Source organism: Crinia signifera, chromosome 2, assembly GCF_055691185.1.
Source record: "Crinia signifera chromosome 2, ASM5569118v1, whole genome shotgun sequence".
Lineage (NCBI taxonomy): Eukaryota > Metazoa > Chordata > Amphibia > Anura > Myobatrachidae > Crinia > Crinia signifera.
The window spans coordinates 398,799,331-398,825,128 of record NC_139218.1 but is presented as its reverse complement, the minus strand read 5'-3'; the positions used below and the strand labels follow the sequence as shown (position 1 = coordinate 398,825,128).

Here is a 25,798-nt window from a genome sequence, read left to right as displayed (position 1 = left end):
TGCGTGTACTATATAGGGATAGTAATGATCCGCGGGTGTACTATATAGGGATAATAATGATCCGCGGGTGTACTATATAGGGATAATAATGATCCGCGGGTGTACTATATAGGGATAGTAATGATCCGCGTGTACTATATAGGGATAGTAATGATCCACGGGTGTACTATATAGGGATAATAATGATCCGCGGGTGTACTATATAGGGATAATAATGATCTGCGTGTACTATATAGGGATAGTAATGATCCGCTGGTGTACTATATAGGGATAATAATGATCCGCGTGTACTATATAGGGATAGTAATTGTTACAAACCGCCGTCCGGGAATCCCTGCACCCGGACGGACGGCGGGTGCAGCGTCATCTGACGCGGCAGCGTCATCTGACGCGGCAGAGGCAGCGTCATCTGACGCGGCAGAGGCAGCGTCATCTGACGCGGCAGGGGGACGTTGCCAGGCAGCGTCCCAAGCCTCACTCGGAGGCTAAGCGTCGGGGCGTTGCTAGGCAACGTCCCCGAACTTCCGCCCGGCGGCCGGGAGCGCGCGCGCCTGACGTTAGTTAGAATTTTGAATAAATAGCCGGCGTCTGCTGGGCACAGACGCCGGTTATAGCTTTATTGCTCCCCAGCATACTGCTGTTCCCTCCGGTCCTCTAGGTCCTTGGTCCTAGATTCCCTGGCTGTGGTTCTCCGCTTCAGCCTTCCTGGTCTCCCAGCTTGCCAGCTTGTGTCCTCCTGTGGATCTTATTGTTCCTGCTTTTCCCTGGACTCCTCTGCTAAATTCCATCCTCAGCCTGTGAGCCTGCATCGGACCCACAGTCTCCATCTTCCGTGGGTCACGTAAGTGCTCCAGTGGAGCCCTGGTCTTTTCCTTCTTTGGTTCCCTGGCCCTCCGTGGCTGAGCCCCTCTGTGGGATTATCCTTGGTTACCTCTCTTTTGCCTCTTTATCCCCGTCTTTCGGTATATGTTCCCTTGCCCCTGTCTGTCATTAGTATTCTGTTTAGGCAGGAGTGTCGCTTCTTCATCCAGATACCTGCTTTGGGAGTCACGGTCCCTCTGGTGTGTTATTGGGGACTCCCTTCCATCCGCTGGTGTCTGCGACTTGGTCGCACTCCCCGTCTTGGCCTGGTGCCGGCAGTTAGGGGCCTTTTCCAGTTAGGTCCATTAGTCAGCTTATCCTCTTGGGATACCCCGTGGCGATCGCTTACCCCTTGTCATTACATAAGACCTGGCTGCATCGGGGTCGGAGCGGGCCTAACTTGCTGCTTCGGACGCGGCGGCCACAGGTGAAGCCTAGCTCCGCAGGGGTTTACCATCTGCCTCAGGGGCTCAATAGAGTTAGAGTAGCATCCGCTGTGGCCGTCCTAACCGGCGGTCCCGGCTGCGGGCTCACGCCTGATCATCTCGCCTTCTGGAACCCGCTATTGTCTCCAGGGCATCGTAACAGTAATGATACGCAGATGAAGGTGAAGTGAGTCTGGTGAGGGTCGTTACCTGGAAGCAGCGTACCCAGGTGGTAATCTGCGTCGGGTGCAGTGTTCCGCTATGTGACTGCTGGGGAATAAAGCACAGGACAGTGGGGGTAATTCGTAACCTCTTGCTGAGCAGCAGTGCTGGTTAGTTTGCTGCTTAGCGAGTGTCTTACCTTTTATTTATGAGAGCTAGGACGAAGACGTGGAGGGTGGCTTACATCCTATGATGTCAGCCGCCTGCTCCCAGTAGGCATTGTCCAGTCCACGTATCCATGGGAACACTCAGTGACACCCACAAAACACCGGGCATTTCCATTGGCGAGACCCATTTTTGCCCAATGTCCCTGGTCCTCCCTCCGCGCAGCGAACAGCCTGGTGTCACTTGCTGAAGCTATCCTCCCTTCAGGGGAGGATTTATTAAGATCAGTGAAGTGATAAAGTGTCTGGTTTTTATCACCGGCCAATCAGCTCCTACCTGTCATTTTTCAAACCAAGCCTGTAACTTCACAGGTAGGAGCTGATTTTTCGGTGATAAAAACCAGACACTTTATCACTTCACCGAGCTTAATAAATCTGTAAGAAGGATGCGATTGCAGAAACGTTCCTTATCCCGATGAGACGAGCGAGGGCCGCACAAGTGTACCCGCTGTAATTGCTGTTTATGGTAGGAAAGGTCAGCCAGCGCTCACTTGGCACTTACACGCGGGGATGCATATGTCCGGCCGCTGCCAGCTCGCTGCACTTACTGGCCTGCAGAAGGGCCTAAATGGTAATTTCATCAGCGGAGATTACTGCTGTTTACACAGCGGGCGGACAAGCTTTGTCGGAGAGTGGGCGCGCTGGATGTTTCCATAAGAGATGGGCTGTTACTGAGCGCTTGCCAGAAGGACAGGCTGAGAGGTAACGCCGGGCCCTTCTGGCAAGCTCTATACACAGCCTATACACAGCCTATACACACTGCAGCAGCACTGATACTGAGCCTCCTGCCTGACCGCTATGTGTATACTGCCGGTATGTACGGCACAGCTCTATACACAGCCTATACACACTGCAGCAGCACTGATACTGAGCCTCCTGCCTGACCGCTATGTGTATACTACCGGTATGTACGGCACAGCTCTATACACAGCCTATACACACAGCAGCACTGATACTGAGCCTCCTGCCTGGTCGCTATGTGTATACTGCCGGTATGTACGGCACAGTTCTATACACAGCCTATACACACAGCAGCACTGATACTGAGCCTCCTGCCTGACCGCTATGTGTATACTGCCGGTATGTACGGCACAGCTCTATACACAGCCTATACACACTGCAGCAGCACTGATACTGAGCCTCCTGCCTGACCGCTATGTGTATACTGCCGGTATGTACTGCACAGCTCTATACACAGCCTATACACACAGCAGCACTGATACTGAGCCTCCTGCCTGGTCGCTATGTGTATACTGCTGATATGTACAGCACAGCTCTATACACAGCCTATACACACTGCAGCAGCCCTGATACTGAGCCTCCTGCCTGACCGCTATGTGTATACTGCCGGTATGTACGGCACAGCTCTATACACAGTCTCTACACACTGCAGCAGCACTGATACTGAGCCTCCTGCCTGACCGCTATGTGTATACTGCCGGTATGTACTGCACAGCTCTATACACAGCCTATACACACAGCAGCACTGATACTGAGCCTCCTGCCTGGCCGCTATGTGTATACTACCGGTATGTACGGCACAGCTCTATACACAGCCTATACACACAGCAGCACTGATACTGAGCCTCCTGCCTGACCGCTATGTGTATACTACCGGTATGTACGGCACAGCTCTATACACAGCCTATACACACAGCAGCAGCACTGATACTGAGCCTCCTGCCTGGTCGCTATGTGTATACTGCCGGTATGTACAGCACAACTCTATACACAGCCTATACACACTGCAGCAGCACTGATACTGAGCCTCCTGCCTGGCCGCTATGTGTATACTGCCGGTATGTACGGCACAGCTCTATACACAGCCTATACACACAGCAGCAGCACTGATACTGAGCCTCCTGCCTGGTCGCTATGTGTATACTGCTGATATGTACAGCACAGCTCTATACACAGCCTATACACACAGCAGCGGCACTGATACTGAGCCTCCTGCCTGGCCGCTATGTGTATACTGCCGGTATGTACAGCACAGCTCTATACACAGCCTATACACACAGCAGCACTGATACTGAGCCCCCTGCCGGACCGTTATGTGTATACTGCCGGTATGTACGGCACAGCTCTATACACAGCCTATACACACTGCAGCAGCACTGATACTGAGCCTCCTGCCTGGCCGCTATGTGTATACTGCCGGTATGTACAGCACAGCTCTATACACAGCCTATACACACTGCAGCAGCACTGATACTGAGCCTCCTGCCTGGCCGCTATGTGTATACTGCCGGTATGTACAGCACAGCTCTATACACAGCCTATACACACAGCAGCACTGATACTGAGCCTCCTGCCTGGCCGCAATGTGTATACTGCCGGTATGTACTGCACAGCTCTATACACAGCCTATACACACAGCAGCACTGATACTGAGCCTCCTGCCTGGTCGCTATGTGTATACTGCTGATATGTACAGCACAGCTCTATACACAGCCTATACACACAGCAGCACTGATACTGAGCCTCCTGCCTGGCCGCTATGTGTATACTGCCGGTATGTACAGCACAGCTCTATACACAGCCTATACACACAGCAGCACTGATACTGAGCCTCCTGCCTGGCCGCTATGTGTATACTGCCGGTATGTACGGCACAGCTCTATACACAGCCTATACACACAGCAGCACTGATACTGAGCCTCCTGCCTGGCCGCTATGTGTATACTGCCGGTATGTACAGCACAGCTCTATACACAGCCTATACACACAGCAGCACTGATACTGAGCCTCCTGCCTGACCGCTATGTGTATACTGCCGGTATGTACGGCACAGCTCTATACACAGCCTATACACACAGCAGCACTGATACTGAGCCTCCTGCCTGGCCGCTATGTGTATACTGCCGGTATGTACGGCACAGCTCTATACACAGCCTATACACACTGCTGCAGCACTGATACTGAGCCTCCTGCCTGGCCGCTATGTGTATACTGCCGGTATGTACGGCACAGCTCTATACACAGCCTATACACACTGCAGCAGCACTGATACTGAGCCTCCTGCCTGGCCGCTATGTGTATACTGCCGGTATGTACAGCACAGCTCTATACACAGCCTATACACACAGCAGCAGCACTGATACTGAGCCTCCTGCCTGACCGCTATGTGTATACTACCGGTATGTACGGCACAGCTCTATACACAGCCTATACACACAGCAGCACTGATACTGAGCCTCCTGCCTGGTCGCTATGTGTATACTGCCGGTATGTACGGCACAGCTCTATACACAGCCTATACACACAGCAGCACTGATACTGAGCCTCCTGCCTGACCGCTATGTGTATACTGCCGGTATGTACGGCACAGCTCTATACACAGCCTATACACACTGCAGCAGCACTGATACTGAGCCTCCTGCCTGACCGCTATGTGTATACTGCCGGTATGTACTGCACAGCTCTATACACAGCCTATACACACAGCAGCACTGATACTGAGCCTCCTGCCTGGCCGCTATGTGTATACTGCCGTGCTCATTGAGAGGGAAGCTTGCATTACTAAAGTGAAGCTTGATTACTTAAGTGAGTTGGAAACTGAAGCAGGTGAGTTATCTTGCATTCTGTCTGTCTTGTATTCTTTATCTGTCTTTCTATATAGAGACTGTAATTTTGAGGGAGAAATCTGAGTGTGATTTTGGTTGTGCCTGTATCTGTATAGTGTATTGTTACTAGGTGTGAACAGATACTAGGAGGAGGAGCTAAATCTAGGTGTCAAGGAAGATTAGGGGGAGGAGCTGAGTGTAACAGGGGCCTGACATACTATATAAGGAGGGGCAGAGCTCATTTGGGAGCGTGCTCATTGAGAGGGAAGCTTGCATTACTAAAGTGAAGCTTGATTACTTAAGTGAGTTGGAAACTGAAGCAGGTGAGTTATCTTGCATTCTGTCTGTCTTGTATTCTTTATCTGTCTTTCTATATAGAGACTGTAATTTTGAGGGAGAAATCTGAGTGTGATTTTGGTTGTGCCTGTATCTGTATAGTGTATTGTTACTAGGTGTGAACAGATACTAGGAGGAGGAGCTAAATCTAGGTGTCAAGGAAGATTAGGGGGAGGAGCTGAGTGTAACAGGGGCCTGACATACTATATAAGGAGGGGCAGAGCTCATTTGGGAGCGTGCTCATTGAGAGGGAAGCTTGCATTACTAAAGTGAAGCTTGATTACTTAAGTGAGTTGGAAACTGAAGCAGGTGAGTTAGAATACTGAAAAAGGTGAGTTTGAACACAGTCTAAATTTTCATATTCTGTTTTATTGTAATATATTCATCTTCTTTCTATCCTATTGTAACCTGTTGCTCAATTTTGACATTTAAATTCATTGTATCTATATTTTTCCAACATTGTATTTCATTTTTACTCATTCACTATTATTTTCTCTTATCTTTGCCACACATTTATCGCACCCTGTTTCCCTCTTCACGCCTGCTCACATTTGCCTCACTTCTGACCTTCTCTGTTCCCTTCATCCTCTCACTTGTTGTTGTTTCATACTTAATTGGATTACTCAATCAACCTGATTTTACCCACTGGTCTCCTCTCTGACAGTAGTTCCTTGCCTGTTACCTTCTCTCTCACTCTGTTTTCTACCAAATTTACTACAGACGCTGTCTGTCCTCCCAAATCCCTCTGTCTGCTTTCACTAACCTACCCTCTCACCTTCGGTTCCTCATGGCTGTTAATCTCTCAACTTCACTTTCTCCAACTGCTCCTCCCCCCTCCTATCCCATACCTATCCTGACCACTCGCCCCCGCACCCCCACCCTCCCAATGACCCCCCCTCGCTTCTGCAATCCCAAAAACCTTATCCACATAAATACACAACCCACCCCCCCTCTTTCCTGTGCACTATGGAACGCCAGATCCATCTGCAACAAACTCCCTGCCATCCATGACCTATTCATCTCTAGAGCATTCCACCTCCTTGCTATCACCGAGACCTGGCTCTCCACCTCTGATTCTGTCTCTCCAGCTGCTCTCTCCCACGGTGGCCTCTCTTTCTCTCACACTCCCAGGCCTGACGGTCGCCAAGGTGGCGGTGTGGGTTTTCTCCTCTTAGCCTCATGCACCCACAGTGTCATTCACCCTGAACCCTCTCTCCTTTTCTCCTCCTTTGAGTCTCACTCTATCCGTCTATACTACCCCTACCACCTCCGTGTCGCTGTAATCTACCGCCCCCCTGGCCCTATCTCCCAATTTCTTGACAACTTCGCCGCCTGGCTTCCACACTTCCTCTCCTCTGACCTGCCATCTGTCATTCTTGGTGACTTTAACATCCCCTTGGATAACCCCGCTGATCCTGGCACCTCCAAACTCCTCTCTCTCTGCTCCTCTCTTGGCCTATCTCAGTGGACTACCTCTCCCACCCACATCCAAGGACACTCCCTCGATCTCGTCTTCTCTCGCTCTTGTTCCCTTACTGACTACAATATCTCAGCTTTTCCTCTTTCTGACCATCACCTCATCTCCTTCTCCCTCACTGCTTCCCCCTCTCCCACCCCCCCTCCCAAGCGCATTGTCTCACGGCATAACGTCAACACACTTGATCTTGCTGCCTTCTCAAACACGCTGTGTCCTCTTCTCGCCCCTATCGCCCTCATGTCCTGCCCGAACCTCGCTGCCTCCCTCTATAATGACACCCTATCTTCGGCATTGGACTCTGCCTGCCCTCCCTCCTCTATCCCCCTTCGATGCTCCAACCCCCAACCGTGGCACTCGCCTATCACCCGATTCCTTAAAAAGTGCTCTCGCACTGCTGAGCGCTTCTGGAAGAAATCACGCTCCCTTGCGGATTATCTCCATTTCAAATTCATTCTTTCCTCCTTCAGCTCTGCCCTTGCTCTTGCCAAGGAATCCTACTTTAAGTCCCTCATCCTTTCCCAATCATCCAATCCCCGCAGGCTCTTTGCCACCTTCAACTCCTTGCTCTCCCCCCCTCCTCCAGCTCTTCCGTCCTCCATCGTAGCCGCTGATTTTGCTACCTACTTTTCAACCAAAATCTCCTCTCTCAGGACTGCCATCACTGCTGCCATGACCTCACCCTCTCCCTCCTCCCCTCCTACATCTCCACTCCCCTCCTTCCAACCCCTGTCCTCATTTTACCCCACCACTGCTGCTGAAGTCCACTCTATCCTTCAATCCGCTTCTCCCTCCACCTGCCCGCTTGATCCTATCCCCTCCAATATTATCCGTCGTCTCAGTCCATCAGTCTGCTCTCACCTGGCTCACCTCTTTAATCTTTCCCTATCCTCTGGGATCTTCCCTTCCTCCTTCAAACACGCTCTTGTCTCCCCAATTCTCAAAAAAACAAATCTGGACCCCAACTCTCCATCCAACTACAGGCCCATCTCCATCCTCCCTTTTGCCTCCAAACTCCTAGAACGTCTGACCTATAATCGTCTCCTAAGCCACCTTACTGCTAACTCCATTCTAGACCCCCTCCAATCCGGGTTCCGCCCTTTACATTCCACTGAAACTGCCCTGACCAAAGTCACTAACGATCTACTATCGGCTAAATCCAAAGGCCTCTTCTCTATCCTCATCCAGCTTGATCTGTCGGCTGCCTTTGACACTGTTGACCACCCTCTCCTGCTCAACACCCTCCGCTCCTTTGGCATCACTGGCACGGTCTTCTCCTGGTTCACCTCATACCTCTCCGATCGCTCCTTCTCCGTCTCCACTCCGAGCTCCTCCTCTCCTACTACCCCCCAGCCAGTCGGTGTTCCCCAAGGGTCAGTCCTTGGCCCTCTCCTCTTCTCCCTCTACACCACCTCTCTGGGCACCCTCATCAGCTCCTATGGTTTTCATTACCACCTTTATGCTGATGATACCCTAATCTATCTCTCCTCCCCCGACTTATCCCCATCACTTCTGTCCAAGGTCTCCGAATGCCTCACGGCCATCTCAGCCTGGATGACCCAACGCTTCCTGAAACTAAACATGGCTAAAACTGAACTTCTAATCTTCCATCCCCCGAACATCCCCTCTTCTCCCACTATCTCCATCAGCATTGGTGAAACCGAGATCACGTCCACCGACCAAACGCGCTGCCTCGGTGTCATCATTGACTCCTCCCTCTCTTTCACCCCCCACATTCGTGCTCTCTCACAGTCTTGCCGCTTTCACCTACGCAACATCTCACGCATCAGACCATTCCTCTCCACTGACGCGACCAAAATTCTCATTCACTCTCTTGTCATCTCCCGCCTTGACTACTGCAACATCCTTCTCTCTGGGCTACCTCTCACCCGCCTCGCACCTCTCCAATCCATTCTTAACGCTGCTGCTAGGCTCATCTTCCTCTCCCGCCGCTCTACCTCCGCCTCCCCCCTCTGTTTATCTCTTCACTGGCTCCCCATTCCTTTCCGAGTTCTCTTTAAACTCCTCACCACCACCTACAAGGCTCTCTCCTCCTCCACAGCTCCCTACCTCTCTTCACTGATCTCTATCCACACTCCCTCCCGTCCTCTTCGCTCCATCGCTGACCGCCGACTGACCTCTCACCTAATCACCTCCTCCCACTCCCGTGTCCAAGATTTCTCTCGCGCTGCCCCCCTGCACTGGAACAACCTCCCGCCACCCATCAGGCTATCTGATTCCCTTACCTCCTTCAAGCGCTCCCTCAAAACCCACTTTTTTCGACTAGCCTATCCCTCCTCCTAACCTCTTTTGATCCTCCTATCCTGCCTCCGTTCCTACTTATCCTATTGTATTTCGTTTGTCCACCCACCTATTTTTAGTATGTTAACTCTTATGAGCAGGGCCCTCCTTCCTCACGTACTCACCCTACCTCATTACCTCACCTGTGCTCCTGTCCTGTTCTTCCCTTCCTCTACTTCATCTTCGGTCTCCTTGACTATTTTGACACCTACTTCTGAACTGATGCTGATTTTAGTTCTACCAGCTATACCCCTATTTATACTGTATCTTTCTACACACCCTGTACGTTACCTTGTAATTTTTTTTTTTTTTTTTTTTGCTATGTACGGCGCTGCGGACACTTTGTGGCGCCTTATAAATAAACGTACTACTACTACTACTACTACTGCCGGTATGTACGGCACAGCTCTATACACAGTCTCTACACACTGCAGCAGCACTGATACTGAGCCTCCTGCCTGACCGCTATGTGTATACTGCCGGTATGTACTGCACAGCTCTATACACAGCCTATACACACAGCAGCACTGATACTGAGCCTCCTGCCTGGCCGCTATGTGTATACTACCGGTATGTACGGCACAGCTCTATACACAGCCTATACACACAGCAGCACTGATACTGAGCCTCCTGCCTGGTCGCTATGTGTATACTGCTGATATGTACAGCACAGCTCTATACACAGCCTATACACACTGCAGCAGCACTGATACTGAGCCTCCTGCCTGGCCGCTATGTGTATACTGCCGGTATGTACGGCACAGCTCTATACACAGCCTATACACACAGCAGCAGCACTGATACTGAGCCTCCTGCCTGGTCGCTATGTGTATACTGCTGATATGTACAGCACAGCTCTATACACAGCCTATACACACAGCAGCGGCACTGATACTGAGCCTCCTGCCTGGCCGCTATGTGTATACTGCCGGTATGTACAGCACAGCTCTATACACAGCCTATACACACTGCAGCAGCACTGATACTGAGCCTCCTGCCTGGCCGCTATGTGTATACTGCCGGTATGTACAGCACAGCTCTATACACATCCTATACACACAGCAGCGGCACTGATACTGAGCCTCCTGCCTGGCCGCTATGTGTATACTGCCGGTATGTACGGCACAGCTCTATACACAGCCTATACACACAGCAGCAGCACTGATACTGAGCCTCCTGCCTGGCCGCTATGTGTATACTGCCGGTATGTACAGCACAGCTCTATACACAGCCTATACACACAGCAGCAGCACTGATACTGAGCCTCCTGCCTGGTCGCTATGTGTATACTGCTGATATGTACAGCACAGCTCTATACACAGCCTATACACACAGCAGCACTGATACTGAGCCTCCTGCCTGGCCGCTATGTGTATACTGCCGGTATGTACAGCACAGCTCTATACACAGCCTATACACACAGCAGCACTGATACTGAGCCTCCTGCCTGGCCGCTATGTGTATACTGCCGGTATGTACGGCACAGCTCTATACACAGCCTATACACACAGCAGCACTGATACTGAGCCTCCTGCCTCGCCGCTATGTGTATACTGCCGGTATGTACAGCACAGCTCTATACACAGCCTATACACACAGCAGCACTGATACTGAGCCTCCTGCCTGACCGCTATGTGTATACTGCCGGTATGTACGGCACAGCTCTATACACAGCCTATACACACTGCTGCAGCACTGATACTGAGCCTCCTGCCTGGCCGCTATGTGTATACTGCCGGTATGTACGGCACAGCTCTATACACAGCCTATACACACAGCAGCAGCACTGATACTGAGCCTCCTGCCTCGCCGCTATGTGTATACTGCTGATATGTACAGCACAGCTCTATACACAGCCTATACACACAGCAGCAGCACTGATACTGAGCCTCCTGCCTCGCCGCTATGTGTATACTGCTGATATGTACAGCACAGCTCTATACACAGCCTATACACACTGCAGCAGCACTGATACTGAGCCTCCTGCCTGACCGCTATGTGTATACTGCCGGTATGTACGGCACAGCTCTATACACAGCCTATACACACAGCAGCAGCACTGATACTGAGCCTCCTGCCTGACCGCTATGTGTATACTGCCGGTATGTACGGCACAGCTCTATACACAGCCTATACACACTGCAGCAGCACTGATACTGAGCCTCCTGCCTGGTCGCTATGTGTATACTGCTGATATGTACAGCACAGCTCTATACACAGCCTATACACACAGCAGCACTGATACTGAGCCTCCTGCCTGGCCGCTATGTGTATACTGCCGGTATGTACAGCACAGCTCTATACACAGCCTATACACACTGCAGCAGCCCTGATACTGAGCCTCCTGCCTGACCGCTATGTGTATACTGCCGGTATGTACGGCACAGCTCTATACACAGCCTATACACACAGCAGCACTGATACTGAGCCTCCTGCCTGACCGCTATGTGTATACTGCCGGTATGTACGGCACAGCTCTATACACAGCCTATACACACTGCAGCAGCACTGATACTGAGCCTCCTGCCTGGCCGCTATGTGTATACTGCCGGTATGTACGGCACAGCTCCGCAGTCACAGAACAGAATTGATTTCCTGCTGCAGAATAATGTGTGCTGAAGTGTCTCATTTGTGTGATGGATGCTGCGGGATGAGGGGAAGCGTACGGAAGATTCTCATCTGATTTGTTCATTGAAAAAGAAGAAATTCCTCAAGAAAGAAAATAATTTGTTTTTCGCCTGGCTCCGGCACGCCGTGCTGCACTATCCTGCGACAGGCCGCGCTTGTTATCAGAGATTGCATTCAAATTTCAATTTCCCAGAGCAAAGAACATTCCAGTCAGAGGCAGATCAGTGGCGGGCCCAGAGGACAACAAGTGGCGTTCTGCTTCCAGTCTGTCACCCCCTGTTACAGCCATTCCCAGCACAATGCGAACAGGGGGGAGAGACGGCTCGCGGAGGGCCCTGTGTGCAGGAACGGGCACTCTGAGTGCAGGATCTGAGGTTTTCTGTAGCATATAGACATTACGGGTTCCAACAACATAGTAGGGTTAAGCACCTGCAGGCCATGTGGATGCCAACCGCTTGGTCCTTCAGTGGAGGTTCCCTCCCGGATATACCATCTGCCGTATCCATAGACCTGATTACTATGGCTGACAGCGTCCGGACACATAACTAGCGCATCAAATACTTCGGTACTTGTGTATGATCACGGCGCCCGTCACATCGCATACCACTAATTAAGGTATGCGATGGACCCGATTTGAGGCTTTTCCCGGGATGAGTGTACAATTTTAATATCGCGTCTCATCGCATGCCATTATAATGGCATGCGATGCGACGCAATTTCAATGTTAAATGCACCCCCAGACCCGATTTTTAATTGTATCCCCACCGTGATGGGTAATGACAATGTTAAATGCCCCCCCATTGTTAACGCCACCCCACTATCAACGCCAACCCGAAGCGTGGCTAGTGCAGCGAGCCCGCGAGGGGTGGCGGTACGCATCCTCCGACCTTTTCATACCCCCACTATCCACATTGGCGTGGAGTTGATTCTTATATAGTGTGGCGAGCGCAGCGAGCCACCGAGCCCGAAGCGTGGTGAACGGCCGCGCATTACTTCACAAGTATTCCGCGTCCCCTCGTTGCGCTCGCCACACTATATAAAATCAACTCCGCGCCGACGTGGATAGTGGGGGTATGAAAAGGTCGGAAGGCGCGTACCGCCGCCCCTCGCGGGCTCGCTGTGCTCACCACGCTTCGTGTTGGCGTTGATAGTGGGGTGGCGTTAACAATGGGGGGCATTTTACATTGTCATTACCCATCAGAGTGGGTGTGCAATGTAAAATCGGGTCTGGGTGCCTGTACAATTAAAAATCACATCGCATCGCATGCGATCATATGGCATGGCATGCGATCATATGGCATGGTATGCGAAGCGATGCGATTTTGTGGTTGTACAATGCCCTGCGATGGAAATCGGGGGCGCCGTGATAATACACAAGTACCAATACTTCTCCCCCAGTTAGTGGCATCGCCACATATAGGGGGTAATTGAGAACTACTCGTATTCTGTCGGTGGACGGCGGCTGGTGGGGATGATGCATGGTGATTCTATCGCCAGGAGCGGCTATAATGGGAGCGGGGGTGTATGGGTCACAATTTCTATTTTTAATGCGGATGCTGTTAAATAAATTCAGGAATTTGCATTGTGAAAATGAGTGTTTTCACAGGAATTTATCATTCTTTCAGAGAGACGGGCATGGATAAGAGCCGGTCCTGGCAGAGAGCTGGGTGAGCTGTGGGCACGCGTTTCAGTATCAGGACACAAAGAGGGATCTAGGGGATTCTTCTCCAAACATATCCCTGTTACAGTATTTCTTATGCCGCTATATAATACGTTATATATTGTGTCCAGGCTACATAGCAGCCCCTAACTGTAGGTCTGAAACACCGGGGACATCCGAGTCCAATCCCTGTCCCCCCCAATTATCCCATGTCCCCAGACACTACTGCCCATATACTTCTCTCTACCAATGGCTGCTGCTTCTCTTCCCAACTGTTTCCTCCCACTGCCGCCTTCTGCACTGTGCTGCTCCTTACCATTGGAACTCTCTCCCTCCCACTGCCGCCTTCTGCACTGTTCTGCTCCTTACCATTGGAACTCTCTCCCTCCCACTGCCGCCTTCTGCACTGTGCTGCTCCTTACCATTGAAACTCTCTCCCTCCCACTGCCGCCTTCTGCACTGTGCTGCTCCTTACCATTGGAAATCTCTCCCTCCCACTGCTGCCTTCTGCACTGTGCTGCTCCTTACCATTGGAACTCTCTCCCTCCCACTGCCGCATTCTGCACTGTGCTGCTCCTTACCATTGGAACTCTCTCCCTCCCACTGCCGCCTTCTGCACTGTGCTGCTCCTTACCATTGGAACTCTCTCCCTCCCACTGCCGCCTTCTGCACTGTGCTGCTCCTTACCATTGGAACTCTCTCCCTCCCACTGCCGCCTTCTGCACTGTGCTGCTCCTTACCATTGGAACTCTCTCCCCCCCACTGCCGCCTTCTGCACTGTGCTGCTCCTTACCATTGGAACTCTCTCCCTCCCACTGCCGCCTTCTGCACTGTGCTGCTCCTTACCATTGGAACTCTCTCCCTCCCACTGCCGCCTTCTGCACTGTGCTGCTCCTTACCATTGGAACTCTCTCCCTCCCACTGCCGCCTTCTGCACTGTGCTGCTCCTTACCATTGGAACTCTCTCCCTCCCACTGCCGCCTTCTGCACTGTGTTGCTCCTTACCATTGGAACTCTCTCCCTCCCACTGCCGCCTTCTGCACTGTGCTGCTCCTTACCATTGGAACTCTCTCCCTCCCACTGCCACCTTCTGCACTGTGCTGCTCCTTACCATTGGAACTCTCTCCCTCCCACTGCCGCCTTCTGCACTGTGCTGTTCCTTACCATTGGAACTCTCTCCCACCACTGCCGCCTTCTGCACTGTGCTGCTCCTTACCATTGGAACTCTCTCCCTCCCACTGCCGCATTCTGCACTGTGCTGCTCCTTACCATTGGAACTCTCTCCCTCCCACTGCCGCCTTCTGCACTGTGCTGCTCCTTACCATTGGAACTCTCTCCCTCCCACTGCCGCCTTCTGCACTGTGCTGCTCCTTACCATTGGAACTCTCTCCCTCCCACTGCCACCTTCTGCACTGTGCTGCTCCTTACCATTGGAACTCTCTCCCTCTCTCTGTCAGACTCTGCACTACCAGCTGCCACCCTAACCCACCCCTTTGGTCCACACACAGCGGCTTAACTCTCTGTGTCCTGACTGCCCCAGCCCCATGGATTGTAAACTGTTATGAACAGGGCCCTCTTCCTTTGTGTATTCTCTGTTCCCTTTCCTGCGTCCTCACCACCTCCCCCATTGTAGGTTTGCCATTAGTGGCTGTAAGCCTGACTCATGCGGGGAAGAGGCTCAGCCGGCGCTGGCTTTCTCACATATATTGTTCTGCTTGTGCTATTATGTCTGCATTGTACTTTGTGTGCACTTTATGTCCCGCTGAGCTTCTTTTGTACTGGTGTATGCAGTTTGTACGGCGCTGCTGACCCCTTGTGGCGCCGTATAAAAGATCATAATAATTGCTGCCCTTTACAGAAATAAGCTGAATCTGTTTGATAAAATGCCCCAATCCTACATTTTCCAATGACTTTCAGAATACAATTGCAACCGCTTAGTAAAAAGGCCCCCAGGTATTAATACCTGCGATGTGCTTTGCCCGAATGTTGACATAGTCGGCAGGGACACTGTCAAAGTGTACTGCGTCCCCTCGCTCCCCACCAGTCGATACTGCCGGACCAGAAGACACCTCTGCTCTGCTGAAGGTTGAACGCATGTAAGTCAGTGCCGGCCTGGAACCCTAAATACAAATGCCGACAGGCTTTGTGTCAACTTATGACCACGTTGTGTGATGAATGCTGACATACCAAACCTGACTATTGCCCACTCTCCATCTTGCGTCCGTCAGGTGGATTGTCCTGGTCTGGCCGTCGTGTCTGATGGGAATTGGTTGTCAGCTGTGGTCTTTTCCTGATATACTGTATACCAGATAGGGTATATGGGGGTACACATGGCTGCTGGTCCCCTCCTGTTATTGGGCTGTCAGTATACACAGGAGCCTGCGTGTATCCCCCTGGCACAGACACCACCGGACTCAGTCTTGTTCCCGTCCTCAGGCCAATGGCCAGGGATCGGTACATTGCCGCCGTAATCAGTGACGGCACCAGGCGCTGACTATGTGTGACAGCACCGTCACCGCTCACAGCAGTGCAGAGGGTATCAGCTAGGAGATGATAACCCTACAAGGCCTTAATGGTAATTAGATAATAGTCCCTTTGTTTCTCCAAGTGGTAAACGTAACTGAAGAAAAAGTGCTGGGGAAACGCAGTATAAACACGCCACACTAACAGCAGAAATGTAAGAAAACTCATGTCGTTTTTTATTCCATGTTGACCTTTTTCAATATCAACTTTTTGCTTGTGTCTGCCTTTTGACCATGTCGACTTTTTCTTAATGTGTTGACCTACTGCCTGTCGACCAATAGTGGTCGACCTATTGACTGTTGACCTAAGTCTTGTCGATCTAACAATCCACACCCACATCGTCTGAGCCAGTAACAGGGGATGTGTAGCAGACATTTACTGAAATATGGCAGCATGCATTGTGTAGCTTACAAGTACACAGAGCTCTTGTGGCACTTCAGGACAGTTACAGAAGTATTCTCACACACTGTGGCTTCAGTTGCTCTCTGTGCACTAGGTCCTGGGTGTGGGTCCCACTGATTCCTGCGCGGTTACAGTCGCAGCAGTGAGAGAGGTGTCACTGCGCTTGCTCTTGCATATAAGACACTGTGGGGGGGTGGGGTATTCAACATGTGCAGATATTTCCTGAAAGGAGAAATAGCCGGACTCCCCTATTCAATGCTGCTGTTCTGTTTTGTTGGAAACGTTTTTTCAACAATCCGCGTCCGTTTTTGCCGACACGCCCGCTTTCCGACACTCGACAGCCAGAACATTGAATACAGGCGGTCGAGTTGAAGGCGAGCTGGCCCCAAAAATGGCCTGGGACATTCCAACAGTCGAAATCCCATATTGAATATACCCCAAAATGCACTAATCCCCTCGAAGCGGCTGACTTGTGCCGGGCGCCTCGTACTATATGGTGTATAGAGGCTAGGTGTATAAGGGCACATCTGTAGTTCCACCACAATTGGGTATATTCAATGCTAAATAGCGAGCTATGATGGCGGACAGTGCCGATAGCTCATGTCACAGCTCGCGGGTCAGTATTCATCTGCCCCCCCCCCCCCCCCCCTGCACTGGCCGTTATCACCATGCTGGGTTGGAAATGGCGAGTGCGTCACCCGGTACATAGAATGGGGCGAGCGGGTGGTGAGGGGGTTAGATGTCGAAGATGCCACCCTCGCCACAGAAACACCCTCACTGGCAGCATTGAGTACCGCCACATGTGATAGAAGCTGTTTCATACTTGGTGCCGCTTTGCGTTACATTTACTGTAACATACTGGTATTGTGACATGTGTACTGTAACATACAGGTATTGTGACATGTGTACTGTAACATACTGGTATTGTAACGCGTGTACTGTAACATACAGGTATTGTAACGCGTGTACTGTAACATACAGGTATTGTGACACGTGTACTGTAACATACTGGTATTGTGACGCGTGTACTGTAACATACTGGTATTGTGACACGTGTACTGTAACATACTGGTATTGTGACGCGTGTACTGTAACATACTGGTATTGTGACACGTGTACTGTAACATACTGGTATTGTAACGCGTGTACTGTAACATACAGGTATTGTGACACGTGTACTGTAACATACTGGTATTGTAACGTGTGTACTGTAACATACAGGTATTGTGGCACGTGTACTGTAACATACTGGTATTGTAACGCGTGTACTGTAACATACAGGTATTGTGAAGCATGTGCTGTAACATACTAGTATTGTGACACGTGTACTGTAACATACTGGTATTGTGACACGTGTACTGTAACATACTGGTATTGTGACACATGTACTGTAACATACTGGTATTGTGACGCGTGTACTGTAACATACTGGTATTGTGGCACATGTACTGTAACATACTGGTATTGTGACGCACGTACTGTAACATACAGGTATTGTGAAGTGTGTACTGTATCATACTGGTATTGTGACACGTGTACTGTAACATACTGGTATTGTGACACGTGTACTGTAACATACTGGTATTGTGACAGGTGTACTGTAACATACTGGTATTGTGACACGTGTACTGTAACATACTGGTATTGTGACACGTGTACTGTAACATACTGGTATTGTGACGCACGTACTGTAACATACTGGTATTGTGACGTGTGTACTGTAACATACTGGTATTGTGACACGTGTACTGTAACATACAGGTATTGTGAAGCGTGTACTGTAACATACTGGTATCATGACACGTGTAATGTAACATACTGGTATTGTGACACGGGTACTGTAACATACTGGTATTGTGACACGTGTACTGTAACATACAGGTATTGTGACGCGTGTACTGTAACATACTGGTATTGTGACGCGTGTACTGTAACATACTGGTATTGTGACGCGTGTACTGTAACATACTGGTATTGTGACGCGTGTACTGTAACATACTGGTATTGTGACGCGTGTACTGTAACATACCGGTATTGTGACACGTGGACTTTAACATACTGGTATTGTGACACGTGTACTGTAACATACTGGTATTGTGACGCGTGTACTGTAACATACTGGTATTGTGACGTGTGTACTGTAACATACTGGTATTGTGACGCCCGTACTGTAACATACTGGTATTGTGACGTGTGTACTGTAACATACTGGTATTGTGACGCGTGTACTGTAACATACTGGTATTGTGAAGCGTGTACTGTAACATACTGGTATTGTGGCGCGTGTACTGTAACATACAGGTATTGTGACGTGTGTACTGTAACATGCTGGTATTGTGACGCGTGTACTGTAACATACTGGTATTGTGACACGTGTACTGTAACATACTGGTATTGTGACACGTGTACTGTAACATACTGGTATTGTGACACGTGTACTGTAACATGCTGGTATTGTGTTGCGTGTACTGTAACATACTGGTATTGTGGCGCGTGTACTGTAACATACAGGTATTGTGACGTGTGTACTGTAACATGCTGGTATTGTGACGCGTGTACTGTAACATACTGGTATTGTGACACGTGTACTGTAACATACTGGTATTGTGACACGTGTACTGTAACATACAGGTATTGTGACGTGTGTACTGTAACATGCTGGTATTGTGACGCGTGTACTGTAACATACTGGTACTGTGACGCGCGTACTGTAACATACTGGTACTGTGACGCGTGTACTGTAACATACTGGTATTCTGGCACGTGTACTGTAACATACTGGTATTGTGACACGTGTACTGTAACAAACTGGTAGTGTGACGCGTGTACTGTGACATACTGGTATTCTGGCGCGTGTATTGTAACATACTGGTACTGTGACGCGCGTACTGTAACATACTGGTACTGTGACGCGCGTACTGTAACATACTGGTACTGTGACGCGCGTACTGTAACATACTGGTATTGTGACGCGTGTACTGTAACATACTGGTATTGTGACGCGTGTACTGTAACATACTGGTATTGTGACGCGTGTACTGTAACATACTGGTATTGTGACGCGTGTACTGTAACATACTGGTATTGTGACGCGTGTACTGTAACATACTGGTATTCTGGCGCGTGTACTGTAACATACTGGTATTGTGACGCGTGTACTGTAACATACTGGTATTGTGACGCGTGTACTGTAACATACTGGTATTCTGGCACGTGTACTGTAACATACTGGTATTGTGACGTGTGTACTGTAACATACTGGTATTGTGACGCGTGTACTGTAACATACTGGTATTGTGACGCGTGTACTGTAACATACTGGTATTCTGGCACGTGTACTGTAACATACTGGTATTGTGACGCGTGTACTGTAACATACTGGTACTGTGACGCGCGTACTGTAACATACTGGTACTGTGACGCGTGTACTGTAACATACTGGTATTGTGACGCGTGTACTGTAACATACTGGTATTGTGACGCGTGTACTGTAACATACTGGTATTGTGACGCGTGTACTGTAACATACTGGTACTGTGACACGTGTACTGTAACATACTGGTATTGTGACGCGTGTACTGTAACATACTGGTATTCTGGCACGTGTACTGTAACATACTGGTATTGTGATGCGTGTACTGTAACATACTGGTATTGTGACGCGTGTACTGTAACATACTGGTATTGTGACGCGTGTACTGTAACATACTGGTATTCTGGCACATGTACTGTAACATACTGGTATTGTGACGCGTGTACTGTAACATACTGGTATTGTGACGCGTGTACTGTAACATACTGGTATTGTGACGCGTGTACTGTAACATACTGGTATTCTGGCACGTGTACTGTAACATACTGGTATTGTGACGCGTGTACTGTAACATACTGGTATTCTGGCACGTGTACTGTAACATACTGGTACTGTGACGCTTGTACTGTAACATACTGTTATTGTGACGCGTGTACTGTAACATACTGGTATTGTGACGCGTGTACTGTAACATACTGGTACTGTGACGCGCATACTGTAGCATACTGGTATTCTGGCACGTGTACTGTAACATACTGGTATTGTGACGCGTGTACTGTAACATACTGGTATTCTGGCACGTGTACTGTAACATACTGGTACTGTGACGCTTGTACTGTAACATACTGGTATTGTGACGCGTATACTGTAATGTCCTGTAAAGTTACTGACAGTTGCGTTCTCTCCTAGGGATTCCGTTCTGCTCCGGAAACGGATAGAATGCAGCGGACTGACGCCGTCCGAGCTGTTGGGTCAGAAGATGAGCAGCCTGGCAGCTCCGCTACCCCCAGACAAACAAGGTCAGTTACTGGCTGGCAGAGAGCAAGTCGCCTGATGGCGCAGATACGTCTAGTGAGGGCAGACCAGGTATATCATGCCAGGCTCTGCAGCAACAAACAAAATGATTGGGGTTCCCCTGTAGCACCGGGTTTTTGGACAGGTTCAAAACATAAGGAGGCCAAAAAGAGTAGGGGTCCCCCAAATTTTTGAAACCAGCACCAGGCTCCAGCAGTCAGCAGGGTAATGTTGCAGCTGGGGGACACTTATTATGTAAGGTCCTGCGGCCATCGTATTAACCCTCTAACTGCTCAGCTCTTGCCAATAAAGGGGTATCCTCCCCCCTTGCCACCCCATGCCACCCAAGGCCAGGGCTGGTGCCTGGGTTGATAGTCATTAAAGTGTTCAAAAAAATAATATTGGGTTTTGTTGTAGAAATATAAGTCCCAGCGAACATCCCCCCTGCAGGTACTTGGAGTAATTGCATGCGGGGGCATTACAGGGCCTGCTGGGACTTGTAGTTCCACAGTGAAGCCAATACTAGAATACACACACACACACTGTAGACTGTAAACGTTTATTTGTATACACGCACATGCGCTGTCACATGGAAAGGTCAGAATGAGTTATCCCAGTTTGTGTGTCAGTGCCGACATGAACCCTAAATGACGGTAGTGCATACCTTCACACTTTACCATTCCCATTTGTAGTCCACGTGGATGGTAAAATATCAAAAGGGGACATAAAATCTTTTAATAATAAAATCAATCTTTTGTCTGTCGACCTTCCCATTGTCAACCTTCCTGTTGACTAAGCCCTGTCAACCTTTAGTGGTCGAGCTGATGTATGGAACACCTCTGAGAACAGCACAGAGAGTCTTGTATTATGGCCGAGGTATAATAGCCAATGTCTGGTCTTGCCGTAATATCCCTTCAACCTGGGACACCTATAATTTACACAGGTTCTGCCTCTGCATTTCCCCTCAGCCACGGAACCTGTGGAAACCATAGGCTTACTAGGAGATTACTAGCTATGACGCCAGACTGTAATGATAGAGCGCCACCTATTGGTCACATTATTAAGAAGCACTGCAACTTTGTACTCGCTGATACAAAACCGTAATTCGATAAATCTCTGCAGAAATAATTCAGTAAAACATTTGAGAAATAAACGCATTTATTCCCCATTTCCTCGTCCTTCTCAGGATATAATGGGATCATCCTTGTTCACATCACATGTAAATTGTAAAGTGTTCCCGGCGTTTGCTGACACGTGTCCTCTCCTGTGTATTCCAGTGCTGATTATCCCACTGCTGGAGCCAGACAGTGGCCGCGTTCTCTGCCTTATACTGGTGAGTCCCCCGATCTGTCTGGGTGATATGGGATATTGTATACTGACATACATAAAAGCCAGGGGGGTTACTGGATGTAATAGTGGGTGAGCTGCTGGTTGTGTGGGAATTCTGTCAGGTCCGCCTGTATTTTTAAAGCGGCAATCGTGTGCACAGCAATACCAACCGGATTTTCTTTTGTAAATGATTGCTACTATAAAAATACAATCAGACTCGCCGTAATCCTGCGCAGCCAAACCTATTGCATGAGCCCCAGTGTGTGACTCCACTGCATCGTACAGTAGATACAGTATACAGAATAATGATACAATAGGAAACTTTCTGATTGCACAATAACTTTTGCAGAACTACAAGTTCTTGCCACACTATTGCTGTATACTGCTGCGTGTACAAACTCGCACAGACGTGTTACAGTATAACGTGCGCACTGGCCATTACGGCATGCTCTATGGTTCCACGGCTGGATCGATCCTTATAGTGAGTACCAAGGTTTGGGTGGTTTACTTTATTAGTAGAGTACAGAGATAACTTACATTATCACAGATACAAAATCAGATGTACGTATAAATACAGAAACTACTCGCTTACCTGTTTATTGACTGCTTGGACGACCAGCACTCGAACCTTCTCGTACTCATTGTTATGGTTTTCTGTTCTGTAATACTGTACAGTAGATAAGAGTTATGCAAAGTACAACAAAGCTATGAAGTTGGTTTCCTTTAGATCTTTTCTTTATTCAGAAAAATAAAAAAGATTACCTGCAACCTGCATTACCTGCAGATCCTCACGTCATGACCAAATCGTTTAATGGCCTAGTCCTAGGTACAGAACTCGTTCATTAGGTAAAATTTACATTGCAATCCTTGTGCAATAATATGATTAACATCACTTCTCTCTGCAGTAGGAGACCCTGCACCTCACACTGTACATACCTTATCTCCTGATATTCTCTGTGCTGCTGGGGGCCCTGCTCCTCACACTATATAACTCTCAGTCTGTGGCTTCCTGCTGCCCCCATTCCCCTCCTCACATAATGTCACTGCCCCTGTCACATGCAGCCCTGTCCTCACTGACACATCACTCATCTCCTGATATACTCTGTGCTGCTGGGGACCCTGCTCCTCCCACTATATAACTCTCAGTCTGTGGCTTCCTGCTGCCCCCATTCCCCTCCTCACATAGGCCCTTATTCTGATCGGTGCGGCCCGATCAGAAATATGCGGTGATGTCTGTCTTGGCGAATCCCCGCCTTCCATACGGATCGCCACCTCCGTCCGTACGCGGATATGTGGCGATCCGCATGAATGTGCACGGGGATACGCCTCCTCCATGGTGGGAGCAGCCCCTGCATTCGATGGTCGCCGAACATCGAATGCAGGGCCGCACGCTCCACCAGGTCCCGCAACACAAGACCACACGGACACTTGTCCGTGTGAAATCTTGTATGGGGGCGGGCAGCTGACATCCGGCGATGTCAGATGCCCGCCCCGTACCCACGCGTCACGGCCTCATTACCATGCATACGCCCCGCGTTTGCATGGGAACGCCCATGAAACGCGGGGCGTATGCATAGGGTAATGAGGATAAGTAGCCCCTCACGCCCCTCTACGCCCCCTGTGCGGCGTATAAAGAATCCATGCGGCGAAATCGCCTGCACATGCGCAGAGTGACCTCTGCACATGCGCAGACGATAAACATCGGCGGCCCGTACGCAAGCGGGAATATCCGCACCGATCAGAATAAGGGCCATAATGTCACTGCCCCGGTCACATGCAGTCCTGTCCTCACTGACACATCACACATCTCCTGATATACTCTGTGCTGCTGGGGACCCTGCTCCTCCCACTATATAACTCTCAGCCCTAATCTGACGATTGCCTGAGGGTGATAATGTAGACATCCACCCTGATCACCCGCGTTATTACGCCCTCCCCCTCCCCCATAATCAGGATCCTGTCAGTAATATGCAGCAGGCAGGGAGCGCCATTAATCACTCCACATAATTGTCCCGGCTCTCCATTCTCCTAATGAGCAAATTGCTGAAAAGAAAACACATCTCGCATTCGCACAGAGCCGCGTGTGATGTATTGAGTTTATGACTGCGTTATGATATTATAGAGTTCCGTGGCTGTGCGCCAGGCTGCGCCGATCTCATTCATCTGCTATATTAACCCCGAATGTCACTCCACAGCGCTGACAACTTCCCGGCGACTGGTTCGGGCCCAGCGTATAATCACGTCCTTTCTCTGTGTATTATTATTCTCACGTAATATTCTCCTGCAGGCGGAACGGGAGGGTAATGACACCGGGGAAATGAGTCCCGCCGTTACTTTATTTACCGCTCTAATGTTACATTTGTTCATTCCTGCTGCTCATATAAGAGAATATGTGAGTGTTATTTATTCTAACTCACATTACTGATTTGGGGCGTATTTATCATTGGGTAAGGCTTATATGCTTTTTCCATAATCTAATCAATAAGGCAGCCAGCTCCGCCGCTTAGCGCTGGGTGTATGCTCAGCATGAAGGCGAATTACTGTGCATTACATCGCAGCACAAGATGCCTCATACACCCAGCCTCAGTACACTGTGCAGCACCTCATACATCCAGCCTCAGTACACTGTGCAGCGCATCATACATCCAGCCTCAGTACACTGTGCAGCACCTCATACATCCAGCCTCAGTACACTGTGCAGCGCATCATACACCCAGCCTCAGTACACTGTGCAGCACCTCATACATCCAGCCTCAGTACACCATGCAGCGTGATATGCCTCATACATCCAGCCTCAGTACACCGTGCAGCGTGATATACCTCCTACATCCAGCCTCAGTACACCATGCAGTGTGATATACCTCATACATCCAGCCTCAGTACACCATGCAGCGTGATATACCTCATACATCCAGCCTCAGTACACCATGCAGCGGGATATACCTCATACATCCAGCCTCAGTACACCCTGCAGCGTGATACCTCATACATCCAGCCTCAGTACACCATGCAGCGTGATATACCTCATACATCCAGCCTCAGTACACCATGCAGCGTGATATACCTCATACATCCAGCCTCAGTACACCATGCAGCGTGATATACCTCATACATCCAGCCTCAGTACACTGTGCAGCGTGATATACCTCATAATCCAGCCTCAGTACACCGTGCAGCGTGATATACCTCATACATCCAGCCTCAGTACACCGTGCAGCGTGATATGCCTCATACATCCAGCCTCAGTACACCATGCAGCGTGATATACCTCATACATCCAGCCTCAGTACACCGTGCAGTGTGATATACCTCATACATCCAGCCTCAGTACACCGTGCAGCGTGATATACCTCATACATCCAGCCTCAGTACACCGTGCAGCGTGATATACCTCATACATCCAGCCTCAGTACACCGTGCAGCGTGATATACCTCATACATCCAGCCTCAGTACACCGTGCAGTGTGATATACCTCATACATCCAGCCTCAGTACACCATGCAGCGTGATATACTTCATATATCCAGCCTCAGTACACCGTGCAGTGTGATATACCTCATACATCCAGCCTCACTACACC

General features: G+C 49.8%; 1 protein-coding gene across 4 annotated transcripts in view; it reads left to right on the top strand.

Moving 5' to 3' along the window:
- Positions 1-25,798, top strand: part of PDE2A (phosphodiesterase 2A) — a 527,715-nt gene that overhangs the window by 380,478 nt on the left and 121,439 nt on the right. For all 4 annotated transcript variants that reach the window (XM_083170538.1, XM_083170534.1, XM_083170536.1 and 1 more), the window contains 2 exons: positions 20,785-20,894; positions 22,167-22,222. In XM_083170538.1, coding sequence (XP_083026664.1) covers positions 20,785-20,894; positions 22,167-22,222 — 166 coding nt within the window. The remainder of the gene's footprint in view (positions 1-20,784; positions 20,895-22,166; positions 22,223-25,798) is intronic.